The 14,022-nt window shown below is 26.2% G+C and overlaps 2 protein-coding genes across 2 annotated transcripts; both read left to right on the top strand.

Moving 5' to 3' along the window:
- The first annotated feature begins 2,500 nt into the window (after nt 1-2,500).
- Nucleotides 2,501-4,274, top strand: LOC111307150 (uncharacterized). The gene is made up of 2 exons (XM_022905170.2): nt 2,501-3,132; nt 3,944-4,274. The coding sequence occupies exons 1-2, from the start codon at nt 2,665-2,667 to the stop codon at nt 4,040-4,042; spliced, it is 567 nt and encodes a 188-aa protein (XP_022760905.2). The 5' UTR covers nt 2,501-2,664; the 3' UTR covers nt 4,043-4,274.
- A 4,359-nt stretch (nt 4,275-8,633) lies between these two features.
- LOC149512665 (uncharacterized) lies at nt 8,634-12,943 on the top strand. Its single transcript, XM_089751395.1, has 3 exons — nt 8,634-9,341; nt 11,983-12,132; nt 12,679-12,943. The coding sequence occupies exons 1-3, from the start codon at nt 8,856-8,858 to the stop codon at nt 12,757-12,759; spliced, it is 717 nt and encodes a 238-aa protein (XP_089607521.1). The 5' UTR covers nt 8,634-8,855; the 3' UTR covers nt 12,760-12,943.
- The last annotated feature ends 1,079 nt before the right edge of the window (nt 12,944-14,022 follow it).

Below are 14,022 nucleotides of genomic sequence, written 5' to 3'. Positions count from 1 at the left end.
AATATTGGTTAGGACAGGGAAAAGTGGAAAAAAAAATCAAAAACCAATTCAAAAAAAAAAAAAAATTAAATATATATATTAAGTTTGGATTAGATTTTAAATCGAAATGTAACAAATTAAAAAAAATTGAACCAAATTGAATTGTATGCTTTTATCAATTTATATATATTTTTTTAATTTTTATAAAATAAAATAATTATTTTATATAAAAATTTATTTACATATATTAAAATTATATTAAATAATATATAAAAATAAATTTTAAAAACCAATAAATTGAATCTGTAAAATTTAATTCGAATAGATCAATTTAAAAAAAATTAAGTTAAATTTTAAAAATTTATATTACTATACATTTTTTGAAAAAAAAATATTAAACTTAATCAAATTCAATTCAATCTAAATTGTTATCATTAGTGATGGCAACGGGTCGGGTCAGGATGGGTTTTTGCTAGCCTCAAACCCGACCTGACTTTAAACATATAAAATTTATACCCGCATTCGATCCGAAAATCTTTTTAATTTAATACCAAAATTCGATCCGATCCGACCTAAAATTAATAAAATATTATTTTAAATATAAATATAAAATTAAATATAAAATTAAATAAATAATTTAAAAAATAATTTTTTTATATATATCGAGTTGAATAAGATCGGATTTGTCTAAAATCTGATCTCGACCTGAATTCGAAATTTTTTTATACCACCCGATCCAATATTTAATTTTCAAAAAAATAAAAACTGACCTTAAGGGTCGAATCAGGTTAAAATCCATTGGTTTCGGATATTTTTGACTTTCCTTATTATCATCCGTAGAGATACGAGGGATGTACGGATCTCGAGCCAATTTTGAGAAGACACATGGATCCTTCTCTTCTTTAATCTGAAACGACACCGTTTGGAAATGGGTTATGAAATCCAAACAGCTCAGCCACTTCTTTCATTTTTCATTTGTTATTTCTCTCTCTAAATATCAAAACCTCTGATCTGGCTCTAAAAATTCAAAGGTTCAAACAAAAACTTTAAAATTCTAGAATTCGGCCCCTTCCGGCAACCGTTATCACAGCTACCAAAACCTTCAACTACCGTCTGTTGGCTCAAAAAAAACAAAACCCTTTTTTTCAATTCCTCTCACTTCCCTCTATCAACTAATTGGTTTAGATTGTCACAAAACCCTCTATAATCCCCTAATTCTAAACCCAACATTATGATTGTCGCTCCCAAAACACCAGTTTGCCACTGTCCAAACAACCTAGAACCTCCAAAAATCTCTTCCTTTTTAAATAATTAATATAATTATATTAATATCAATATATGTAAATACTAAAACATATAAGAAATAAAAACGTTTAAATAAACAATTATTATTTAATACAATTTAATTTAAAATTACCCTTTATAGTTAATTCAATTGAAATTTTTCATAGATATTAAAAAAAAATTTTGGTGAAGCGTGGGCCCCATTCTAATTTCAAAGAGAGAACAAAGCACAGAAAAGAAAATTTTAAATGAAATCCTTTCCACTGTAAATCTTTTTCTGTTAAGCAAATGCATGGAAATTGCCATGAAACCACCATTACCCTGACTTTGTCAACTTTCGTATTCACGTGCATGGAAATTTAATTTATGTAATTGTGAATCAAACAATTACAAAAAAGAAATCTTAAATGAAATCCTTTCATTTGGAGTTAAGCAAATGTATTGAAATTGCCATGAAACAGCCATATCATTATCCTAATTATGTGAACTCAGTAGTTTACGAACTTCCGTATTCACATGCACGGATATTTACTTTATAAACTTATGAACCAAACCATTACATATATATATATATACATACATTTTTTTTATATATATAATAGAGATTGGAGTCTAAGAAATATGAGAAAAGAAATTAGAAACGTAAGAAATCGAATTTCAATTTTGTAAGTAAGTTTGACAATTTATATATATATGTGTCATGTTTGTTTTATGTTAAATACATGTAAAACATAAAAAATTTCATATTATAATTTATGTCGATAAAAAAATATAAAACAACTTTTTAAAAAAATTTTTATCAAACTCATATATAATTTTTATTAAAATTTTAAAATATATACATTTCAAATTTTTTTTACCATTGACAATTATGCTTAAAACCTCTAGTGGGAATAATTATGCTAGATTTCTTACCATTTACAATTATGTTGTAGGAGACAAAGAGATGCATTCCATTATTAACCCAATCCATTTGTCATTGAAACCCATCTTCCTTGTTACTGTTGCCAAAAAACTCCACGCAACATTATCATAAGCTTTGTTCATATCCACCTTTAATGCCATTTGATATTTTCTTCCCCTTTTCTTCAACTTAGAGGTAATGAAATGCCCCATGGGCCGCCAATATGTTGACTTGAATCTGTCTTCTCTTCGTAAATGCAAATGAACTCTGATTTTGAATAATCAACTCCCTCATATATAGTTTACTCTATTAGCCATGACTTTTGCTATGCCTGTCTAGAATGGGATACCTGCCTGCTTTCTTGACTTTTGGGATGAGCAGAATATTCAACTTGTTCATCTCCTTTAGCAAACAATATAGAAATCACTGAGCCAAACGTTGGATCAAAATTGAATTTCTCAAAACTAAATTTCATCCAAGCTTTGAAAGAGAGTTCGATGGAGGAATTGCACGAAATTGCAAATGCCTATTTTGAGGTTGCCTCCCGTGATATCAAGGAGGAGGCCCGAAAATTTTTCAACAAATTGGACAGCAATATGGATGGCAAAGTGAGCCTCCATGAATATCTGGGCTTCATGAGGCAAGAAAAATATCAAAATTTGAGGAGTTCGGATTTGTTTAAGCAGCTTTGCAGAGGAAAAAGCGAGACCCTGGAGTTCATGGACGTCGTGACTCTGTACTATATAATTCGAAGTGGAAGGCCATTTTGCGATGGTTGTAACCAATTTATCAAAGATACCTACTTTTGTTGCATCGAATGCTTCGACAGCTCCAACGAGAATTACTGCCTTTGCTGTCAATGTTTCAAGAGTAAGAACTATATAACCGGCTCTCAGTCTCATCGCCATCAATTTGTGGATAACTTCGCTTTGCTTGAACTGAAGAGGGCAGCTGTCTCAAATAAGGTTAGTAAGTGTTCCATGTTTAAAAATTAAAAGTTTTTTTTTTTGTTTTTTAGTAAATTGCACCGTACATTCATGAATTTTTTTTATTCAGATTCTTTTAAAATGTTCTAAATTCACCCCTTTTCGGAAAACCACCATCAAAATATTACAGTATTTGCTACCTTAACCCCACATCAATTTCCAAGTGAATGTTCACAGGGCAAAGCAGATGGGTTTAATCTTTGAGTTAAAGCTATATGAATATTTAAAGTGATGGATTTTGATATTTACTTGTTAAAAGAAATAAAATTGTGTCCTATTTTTCACTAAAAATTAAATTAGAATTTTTACTGCTTTTGTTCATTTATTTTTAAAAATCAATTGATGAAAAAAATTAAATGAAAAAGTAAAAAACTTTAAGTAACTAAAAACTTTTAACTTATTCAATCAATTGTATTTAAAGAAAAATATGTTATTTAATTAAATTTCTATTTATTTACTGAATAGACAAATCGACCAAAAAAATTATAATTATATTTAACAATAAAATATTAGACATAGGACGAAGATTTTTTGTTGCCATCGAAAAAAGTAAGAGTCTCGTTCCTATTTTTTTAAGAATTGAAAGTGGCACAAAAGAAAATATGTTATTTAATTAAATTATTCTTTTATTCTTTAATTTTTACGTTATAAATTGAGTACTTAAGCTTTTCAAAATTAACAATTAAATTTTTAAACTTTTCAAAATTAACGATTAACTTTTTAGTTTTTCAAACAAAGCCAAATTTCTTTGTGAAGTAATAACTATTTCTGAATTAATTAATACCTTCAGGGAAAACGTGAGAGGATGAAGGCGAGGCTTAAAGTAATCGAGAGAACACTGATGGTTGGAAGTGGTATCGCCACAATTACTGATTGTGCCATCCAGTGAAATATTTCACATGCACAATTATTATAACTATTCCAATTCCTCTGCAAGGGACATTTAGATTTTCAATATTTTATTTTGAAAGTACTGAGTTATATAATAAAATTAAAATTGCGTGGTTATTCAATATGAGAAAGTTATTTATGAATTTGTGTAATTCATACAGTTCCTTATGTTTCAAAAACACAAAAATTGAACTCAAGTGGTTAATTGAATATGTGTGTAATATTTTTCATTTTGGATTTTCAATTTTTTTTATCTTTTTCAAATTAATTATAAAGAAAATATTTTCTATTAATTGAGTTTGTGGTTTGATGTCATGTTTTGTGGGGATTGATGAAAGGCATCATCTTGAGAATATTATTTTTAAAGGTGTTAATTACATCTATTTAAAGATGAATGATGAATTTGACTTTATTGTCTTAAAAAGCTATATCTATTATTATTTTGGGTTCAAGAGAAATTAGATGAGATTTGGTCAATTTAAATGCTTAATTGAATTGAGACATTTTGATTGGGTTGAACTAAATGAGTTACAAGACAGAGTGTAGGGTTTGTAATTAATTAGGTTCATAGATATTATTCACTATTGTTCTTATTTTTTATTTTAAATTATATGAATTTAATTATTTATGAATTTAGTCATTCATGAATTAATAATACCCATGAACCCAATTAATTGTGGATGAATGTATTTTGTATTTAGTGTCATTTAAATTTAATATTTTGGGCCTAGATTCATATTTACTATGAAGTAGTATAAATAACCATGAACCAAAAACCAAAATTGGATGTATCTAACTATTCAGGAACTTAGCCATTTATGAATTTGTGGTATCTAAGAACTTAATTAATTGTGGATAAATATATTTAGTGATTAGTGTTATTTAAGTTTAACATATCTATTGAATAGTATAATACCCATGAATCAAATCCAGATAATTATATTTTATTTTTTTTTATGTTCCAATATGTTGTAAAAGTATGAGTTATCAGTTTCGAATATATAATATGAAATTAAGTTTTAATTTTTTTTTTTTTTGGTTTATGCATCAATAAAGTTCTAATTAAATTGTAACCAAGCCAAGTTAGGTAAATCTAATATATTTATACATATATATATACATATATTTATTTATTGATTTATTTAAATTATTTATATTATATTATATTATGACATACAAGATTGCAAAATAAAAATGGCTTATATGGATATTTTGGTGGATAGTCTCTTTTAATGACACATAGGATAATGCTTGTATTATTTTATTTATCAAATAACTTTCTTTAATAAATTATTTAAATTCAATATTTTAGATAATTATTTAAATTCGAATCATATATATATATATATTATATTTCAACATATAAGGATACTTAATAAATTATTTAAATTTAATATTTTAGATAATTATCAACACTTTGAAATCTCTTTATTATGAAAAGATGATAAAAAATGCAATAAAAAATTTTGCTGACACGGTGATTTCTGGCGAAATCATCGAGAATGCCATTAAGAATGGCAAGTTATAAGGGAACGAAGCTTCCACCAAGAAAGCACCAAAAAAGAAAGAAGCTGAAGTTTAAGCTGTGAGTTTTGACAAACAACAGTTTAGAGGTTATCAACCTTATCCATCACAAAGTTACTTTTCATACTATCTTGTAGTGAATAATACCTCATCTTGCCCATATCAACCAGTCCCATTGCCATCTTACTCACCAACATATTAACTCATTTTCAGACCCCAAGCTTCCATATATAGCCTAAATACTCAACCTCTAGCAAGACCTCAATTTTGTCCTGCTAACTCAATAAGTGATTCACAAGAGCTACGAATTACATGAGAAAAACCTATATTTGACCAAATTCCCATGACTTACACTGAGTTATATCGAGAGCTTTACAATAACCACTTAATTGCCCACAGCTATCTGGAGCTATTGAAACCACCTTATCTTAAATGGTATGATCCTACAGCTCATTGTGACTACCATTATAGAATTGTTGAACATTCCATTGAAAATTGCACTGCAATAATTAATCAAGGACGGAATGATAAATTTTGATATAACAGGGATAACAACACCTAATGTTAGTGGCAATCCATTGCCTAATCATAATGTTAATGCTCTCAATAAGGATCAAAAGCAAGTTTGATCCGAAAAGGCTTGGTGAGCTTTAACGAATCAAAGGGGCCAGATGTTGATAAAAACCCTTTGCTTGATCACAAGGGGGCATAAGGCTAATTGAAAGTTGCTTGCTATTTTGAGATTTCTTTCAGAGTAATGTTAGGATTTTTTTATGCAATAAGATTTCATTTTTATCATTTTAATAAAAAACAAGTAATGTTAGTGTTGGGATGGACTCAAATCCAATAAGAGATTTAGATAGAGATTTATTCCAAATGTGATTGGCTAGATATTGGTTGATGGACAATAAGACTTGCAAAAGAAGAATTCTAATAGGAAAAAAATTTTTGATAGGTAAGTTTATATGCTTATAAATAGGTGGAGTCTCCATAAGATTAGGTATAAGAAAAATATATAAGAGAGTTATAGAATTTTATGAAATAGACACCCCATAGGACTAAAAATAATTAAGAAGGTCCTTATGAGTGTATATATTTGAGTGGACTAAAAGAGAATAAGATGGTCCATATATGTATGATGAATCACATAAGTATATACTTGTTTGGGTTAAAAATATTTTATAAGACTAGAGGAGAATAAGAAGGTCTATGAATATTATTTGGTATTGATTGTTGATGATTTGTATGTTATAATTCTCTGTAACTAATGAATATTTTTTCTCATCCATGGCCATAGCTGGTTTGGTTGACCAATGTTAAATCATCATCTCTTATGTGATTGATTGATTGTTTGATTTTGGTTTTACTGGCTTAGATGTTTATTTTTTGCCCATCAACAAAGAAAAAACTATTCCAATCTTAAAATTTTAGATCATTATTAGATTTTCATTGTTATTTAGATTCATAAATAGATTTGTCCATCAAATTTTTGTGGGTCCAAAGTTTTACGTGAATCACATACTAATAATTTGTGGATTTTAACATAATTTTTTATTGTAATTGATAAAATTGTAACATTGTAATAAATAAATATATATATATATATATATATACACATAATATACTCTCACATTATCAATGTATCATATATTGTCACCTCATTACTTAATAAATTTAAAACATAAAAAATACTTAAAAGTAAATACTAAAAATTATTTAATTGAACAAAAATAATTGTTAATTTTTTCAACTTTATCTTTTAAGAAATCTTAAATTTTAAATTTACTAATAAATAATAAAATGTGATTCATTGATAGGATTTATACACAATAATGCATAAATATAAATTTTTATTTTTATGATGCATTGAATGTTTCCATTTCCGTAGTTCCAAAGAGAACTTTTGTCTTGATCAAGGCATCTATGATGTGAACATCTTCCATTTCTTTACGTTGGGAGTCAATGGAAACGACTCTTCCAATAGTGGTTGTTATTAGATATTCATTGTTTTCTACACTCACATAAATATTCAACAAACAAAATGCACTACAATTTACTTGAGAAATTAGTATATATAAAATTAAATAAAAGTAAGAAACATATATATTTTATATTGTTTAAAAAAAATAACTAACAACAAAAAATAACTAAAATAATTAATTGAATAAATTTTTTAAGAAAGTTACTTAAAATTGTGGATTAATTTTTAAAAGATTGTGTTACATATGTAATTTGTAAGTAATTAATTTTCATATATTTATTTTTCATAATTAATATAATTATATTAATATCAATATATGTAAATCCTAAAACATATAAGAAATAAAAATATTTAAATAAACAATTATTATTTAATATAATATAATTTAAAGTTACCCTTTATGGCTAATTCAATTGAAAATTTTTATAAATATTAAAAAAAAAATCTTGGTGAAGCGTGGGCACTATTCTAATTCCAAAAAGAGAACATATTACAAAAAAGAAATTTTTAAATGAAATCCTTTCCACCACTAGAAATCTTTTTCTGTTAAGCAAATGCATTGAAATTGCCACGAAACCACCATTACCCTAACTTTGTCAACTTTCGCATTCACATGCATGGAAATTTAATTTATGTAATTGTGAATCAAACAATTACATAATTATTTTTTTATACAAAAGAGATTGGAATCTAGGAAACAAGAGAAAAAATTAAATATTCATTGTTATTTAGATTTATAAATAAATTTGTCCATCCATGGAATGGATTATTCATTTAGTAGAGGGATTTAAATTCTATCGTATTTTTAGTATGATATAATTAAATTTATTATATTATTAATTAAATTTAAATATCAATTTTAATAAGATTCATTTAATATAAAAAAATTTTAATCACAATTACAATAAATTTTTTTTAATTATAATTATAATAATTATTATTATTATTTTTAATTTAATTGAATCATCCTCACCATACATCCAAACTTTTCGACTTGAGGATATGAAATCTGATGAAACTAGGCCGTGAACAAAAAATCTTAAACTAAACCTGAATTATTATTTTATTAATACTTCTAATTTTTGTTTTGATTAGTCAACTTTCCTAACGAATCTGACTGAGCGGCCGAGCTAGACTTTAGACAAGAACACGAAAGTCCGCTCGTATATAAAAAACACTATGTAAAAAAACCAGTCTTTATTGCACGAACAAATTGAATTGCACGAAAGAGAGATTGATTCCCAAAAACATCGAAATTGAATTTCTCCAGAGCAAATTTCATCGAAGCTTATTAAAAGAGAGATTGATGGAGGAATTGCACGAAATTGGGCAAGCCTATTTCGAGGTTGCCTCCTCGGATATCCAGATGGATGCCCAAAATTTTTTCAACGAGATGGATAGCAATTTTGATGGCAAAGTGTGCCTCCATGAATTTCTGGACTTCATGAGGCAAGAAGAATATCTAGAATGGAAGAGTTCGGATTTGTTTAAGCAGCTTTGCAGAGGAAATAAAGAGCACCTGGAGTTCATGGACGTCATGACTCTCTACTATATAATTCAAAGTGGAAGGCCAATTTGCGATGGTTGTAACCAATTTATCAAAGATATCTACTTTTGTTGCATCGAATGCTTCCACTGCTCCAACAGGAATTACTGCATCTGTGTTAAATGTTTCAAGGCTAAGAAATATACAATCGGCCGTCAGTCTCACCGCCATCAATTTGTGGATAACTTCACTTTGCTTAAACTGAAGAGGAGAGATGCATTTGAAGGGGCAGCTGCCTCAAATAAGGTTAGTAAGTATTCCAGGTTGAAAATTTAAATGGCTATTTTGAGTAAATTGCACCATATATTCACGGCTTTGTGTAATATTACACAAATTTTTAAATTCAAGTTCTTTTAAAATGATCTAAATTCATCCATTTTCATAAACCATCATTAAAATATGACAATATTTAACACTTCAATCTGGGTAAGACTTAGACAAAGTTTTTTAGATAAAGTTCATGACGTTTCTTATCAGAAACGATTAAAAAAAACAAAAGTCAAAAATTAAAATTATAAGTTGAAAGATCTCATTACATAGATCAAGTGTATAAAATTTTAAAAAAATTTGATAAATTTATATATATATTCTATACATTTTTAGTAAAAATATGTATAAAATTTTTAATAATAAATAAGTATCGATTAAATTTAAATTATAAATAACATTATAAATATTTTTTTTTACATATTACTAATTTCACGTTAAATTTTATCAATCTATCGATTTAGATTGTTTTATTAAAAGTTTTATTAAATTATTTTTTTTTAATTTTACAAACTTCACTTATAAAATTTTATATAAGTTTTGTCCCCTTAACCTTACGTGAATCTCCTCGTGACAAAACAAGTCGGCTTGTATGATTTCTGAGTTTGAATTTATGCTACATAAACTTCCACTTGCCACTTATGTTGGTATCGGATAAAATGAATAAATTTTGAATATGTTTAAATGGTTGAGGATCCAAATATTCAGTTTTAAAGGTTGTTGATAAAAATAAAATATTGTATAAAAATCATGAATGATTGATACATTTTACAATAACTTTTGGTGAAAAAAGAAAAAGTGGAAAGAATAAAAATTGTTCTTTACTATAGAATTTTCTATCGTTTGATTTTCCCTTCTTCCTATATCATAGTTCAAAAGTAAAAATCAATATTATTTTAATAAGTTTTTTATTGGTTTATGTAATTTTTGGAGAGAGATTCAAATCTATCTTTTCCAATCTTTACATATATTTTATTATTGGTCTAAATAATCAAGTATAAAAATTTGGCTTAATTTCCAAACATTCCTTCAATTTTTTTGTATAAAATAGATAATTTTTTTATTAAATTTTTTATTTTATAAAAAGGGAAAATCAACAAATATTTTCTATTAAAAAATTTTCATTCTTAAAAATTTTAAAAATTCAAAAAATAAAAAAATTAATTTTTTGCTTTTTATTTTCCAAATTTAAGTATTTTTTAATTTTAGAAAAATATTTGTTGATATTTTTATTAAAAAATCTATTTTTCATGTTAAAATTTTATTTTGAAAAAATCAAATATTTTTATTCTTTTGAATACAACTATTGTTTTTTTCAAATTTGTAATTTTTTAATTTCAAAAATAAAAAATTGAGTAAAAAATATTTGTTGATTTCTTTTCTTTTTTTTTTTTTTTTCTAATTTTTAAAATTTTTCTACCTTTTGAATTTTTTCAAAAATAAAAATATAATAAATGATCAAGAGCTTATATCCATTTCATACAAAAGGATAAGGGTGTATTTATGTATTAAGCTTTTTTTAGCTAAAATAATTAGTATATGCTCTTCAAGCCAAATCAAATTTTGGTGAAAATGTTGTTATATTGTGATATTTCATATCTTATGAAAGTCTTGATTATTTTTTATCTTAATTAATTTTGATTGAATTAATTTTAAAAATCTTTAACCAACATAAAATAATAGTTTAAAATTGTTTTAAAGCTTATTTATTAGTTAATATCAATGACAATATTTAACATAGTTGAATAATATTGCGTAAATACTAAATCATGCTCAATGTTCAAGCTGAGATATTGAGTGATGAAATGATATTAATTATACATCAAGACCATGTACATTTAGATTGTCAAGCCACATTGATTTTTTTTTAGTAATTGGGGGTCATGATAATGTAACTAGTATTGATCATAATTTATAAGTATGAGATTGATTAATTAGAGAAATATGTAATGAAATCAAAAAGTTTTATTCTTCTAAGTTCGAACATAAGAATTGTAATGTTTATGTTTATTGTCAACATGCTAAAAAATCTAATTGGTCACACATAATAAGACAATTATGAAAGATTAAAATAAAGATAAATTTAATTTAATTTAATTTAATTTAGATTGGATTAAACCCAAAAGTAGAGGAATTAACAAGACATAATGTCTACTTGTTATAGAAACTGGCATGCATGAGGATTAATTGGGAATTAAATTGCTTTATGTTACCCCAAAAGTAGCCAAACTCATATGGATCTTTCATAGTTATCCATATGGATCATCATTAGGGGCTAGATGTTTGGACAACTTTTAACTTATTAAAACAAATTAGGTGAGCTCTTGTTTAGCGCTAAGAAAAATTGACATAAGAGATAATCTAATCTTAGCCAAAATTAATTATCATGTTTGTATAATCTTATTGATTGATCTTGATTTTAGAAAATTGAAAACTTTTAAAATTCTGCTACTATTAGTACATTGATGCACAATTCCTTTCAAAAGCTATGTTATCAATCCATGTGAACATCATTTCACATGTCATCATCTATGTAAGATGCCAATTGGGCAATACAAACAATAATTTTTCTCTGAAATATACATTCTCCCAAATATACATCTCATTCCCACATTCTCAGGTTTCATCTTCGAGTATAGAACCATGTGATCAAGAATATGATGGAACAACCTCTTCTGCACATGTTCCAGCAGCATCAGCCTCTCTTGTTCCAGCAACATCAACCTCTCTTGCAATTGTTCCAGCAGGAGCAGCAGCACCAGCGCGGATGGTATTATTGCTCTTCCTTTGGTTTACATCTTTGCACTTAATAGTAATACTATATGCTTCCTCCTCTATTTGCTTATTGAAAGAAATAAGCTTGAGTATTAATGAACCAATAAAAATTAATTAAAAATTTTACTGCTTTTGATAATTTACTTTTAAAAACCACTGGATGAAGTTTTTTAAATGAAAAAAAATAAAAATCTTAAGTAACTAAAAAACTGTTTAATTGTTAAATCAATTGTAACTAAAGAAAAATATGTTATTTATTAAATTATACTTATACTATTTTCTTTTTAACTTTTACTAATACAAAATATTTTTTAAAAATCATATCTATCTTTTAATAAAAAAAATGTACCCATCATTTAATTTTTACATTATAAATTTAGTACTTAAATTTTTCAAAATTAAAAAGGATGGAAGGAATTTTTTTTCCTATCATTCCTTTCTTCAATGATAAAAAAAAAAAAAAAGGATTTGCACCTCGAAATTCAATCCCTCCGACGGATAGGTTTTTCATGATCATATATCCTTTGATTTTTTTTTTTAGGCAAAGTGTAAGCCGGCCTTTGATGCCTTAGATGCAGCAGCATATGGGGTTTTGGCTTCTCAGGTGTGTAATATTCTGTGAGATCATATGCAAACGTACACTATTATTCCCCTTTTGTAACTCAAAACCATGCTGCGTTGCAACTCAATCGTTTCAGGATGCTGAATTATGTTCCCGTGTTCCATTTCTGATTATATTTTCTACTCTATACTTTACTATATGTTTGCGGTTTGATTTTATAAAATGATTGCTCCTTAATTGATTATATGTGTGATTTGTATACCATTGAAAATTTCAATCATTTCACCTTCGATTTCATAACCATTAATGGATATAGAAAAGTGAAAAAATTTTATTTTATTATAATTATATTCATTTAATTTGAAAATTGAATCAATAAAATCTGATTATCAAAATTTTAAAATAAATCCATGTCAGTATCTTCTTTACGTTCCATCAATCAATCAAGGAAATTTTAAAAAAATACTATCAAATATTTTATATTGTCAAAATTTTATAGCAAAAGAGAAGATGTTCATGGATGGAGTAAAAAGTAAAAATGTAATTGAGTCAAGTCAGATCGAATAGTAAGAAGTTTGAATTCGAGTTTGATTCATAATTTAAAGTTCAATATTTAATTTGAGTTCGATTGAATTTTATTTTTTAAATTCGAGTTTAATTTATGATCGAATTCGAGCTACTCGAACTCATTTGATTAAACTCGATTAATATGTAAAAATAAATTCGATTTATATACTTGATAAGAGTTTAATTATTCATACTCGAACTTAAACTCGGACTCAAAATATTTTATTAATTAAAATAATAAAAATTATTTAAATATAAAAGCTCGATTAGGTTTGTGAGTTATTCGAGTCGGATATAAGAATACTCGAATTCGACTCGATCGATAAATCGAACTACTTGAGTTTGAGCTTAACTCGATAATAATCGAATCGAATTTAAATTTTTTTCAAATTGAACCCAAATAATTTACGAGTATTAATATATTATTTATATCCTTAGTCAAAACTAACCAAATTACTGATGGCGTTTTAGGATGTTGGTCGAAAAGAGAAGAAGTTTAGTGGCTGTGTGAGAGAGTTGAAACCTGCAATAATGAAATACGGTTAACGGATGTTGAAGTTGATTTTTCGTGACACATTTTGATGTTTAAGTTAATAAAATATTTAAGAATTTAGTAAAAAAGAAGGTATAGAGTAAATATTGAGAAATCTTTAAGGGAAATAATTTTTAATTCATATAATATTTAGATATTCTTTTTAATTTTATATGATGAAGGAAGGACGTGACATGATTAAAATATTTAAGACTTGATAATTA

Source organism: Durio zibethinus, chromosome 22 (assembly GCF_047325235.1).
Source record: "Durio zibethinus cultivar Kanyao isolate XHJ-2024 chromosome 22, ASM4732523v1, whole genome shotgun sequence".
Classification (NCBI taxonomy): Eukaryota; Viridiplantae; Streptophyta; class Magnoliopsida; order Malvales; family Malvaceae; genus Durio; species Durio zibethinus.
The sequence above is the reverse complement of the archived record's forward strand: the minus strand, read 5'-3'. Positions and strand labels throughout refer to the sequence as shown.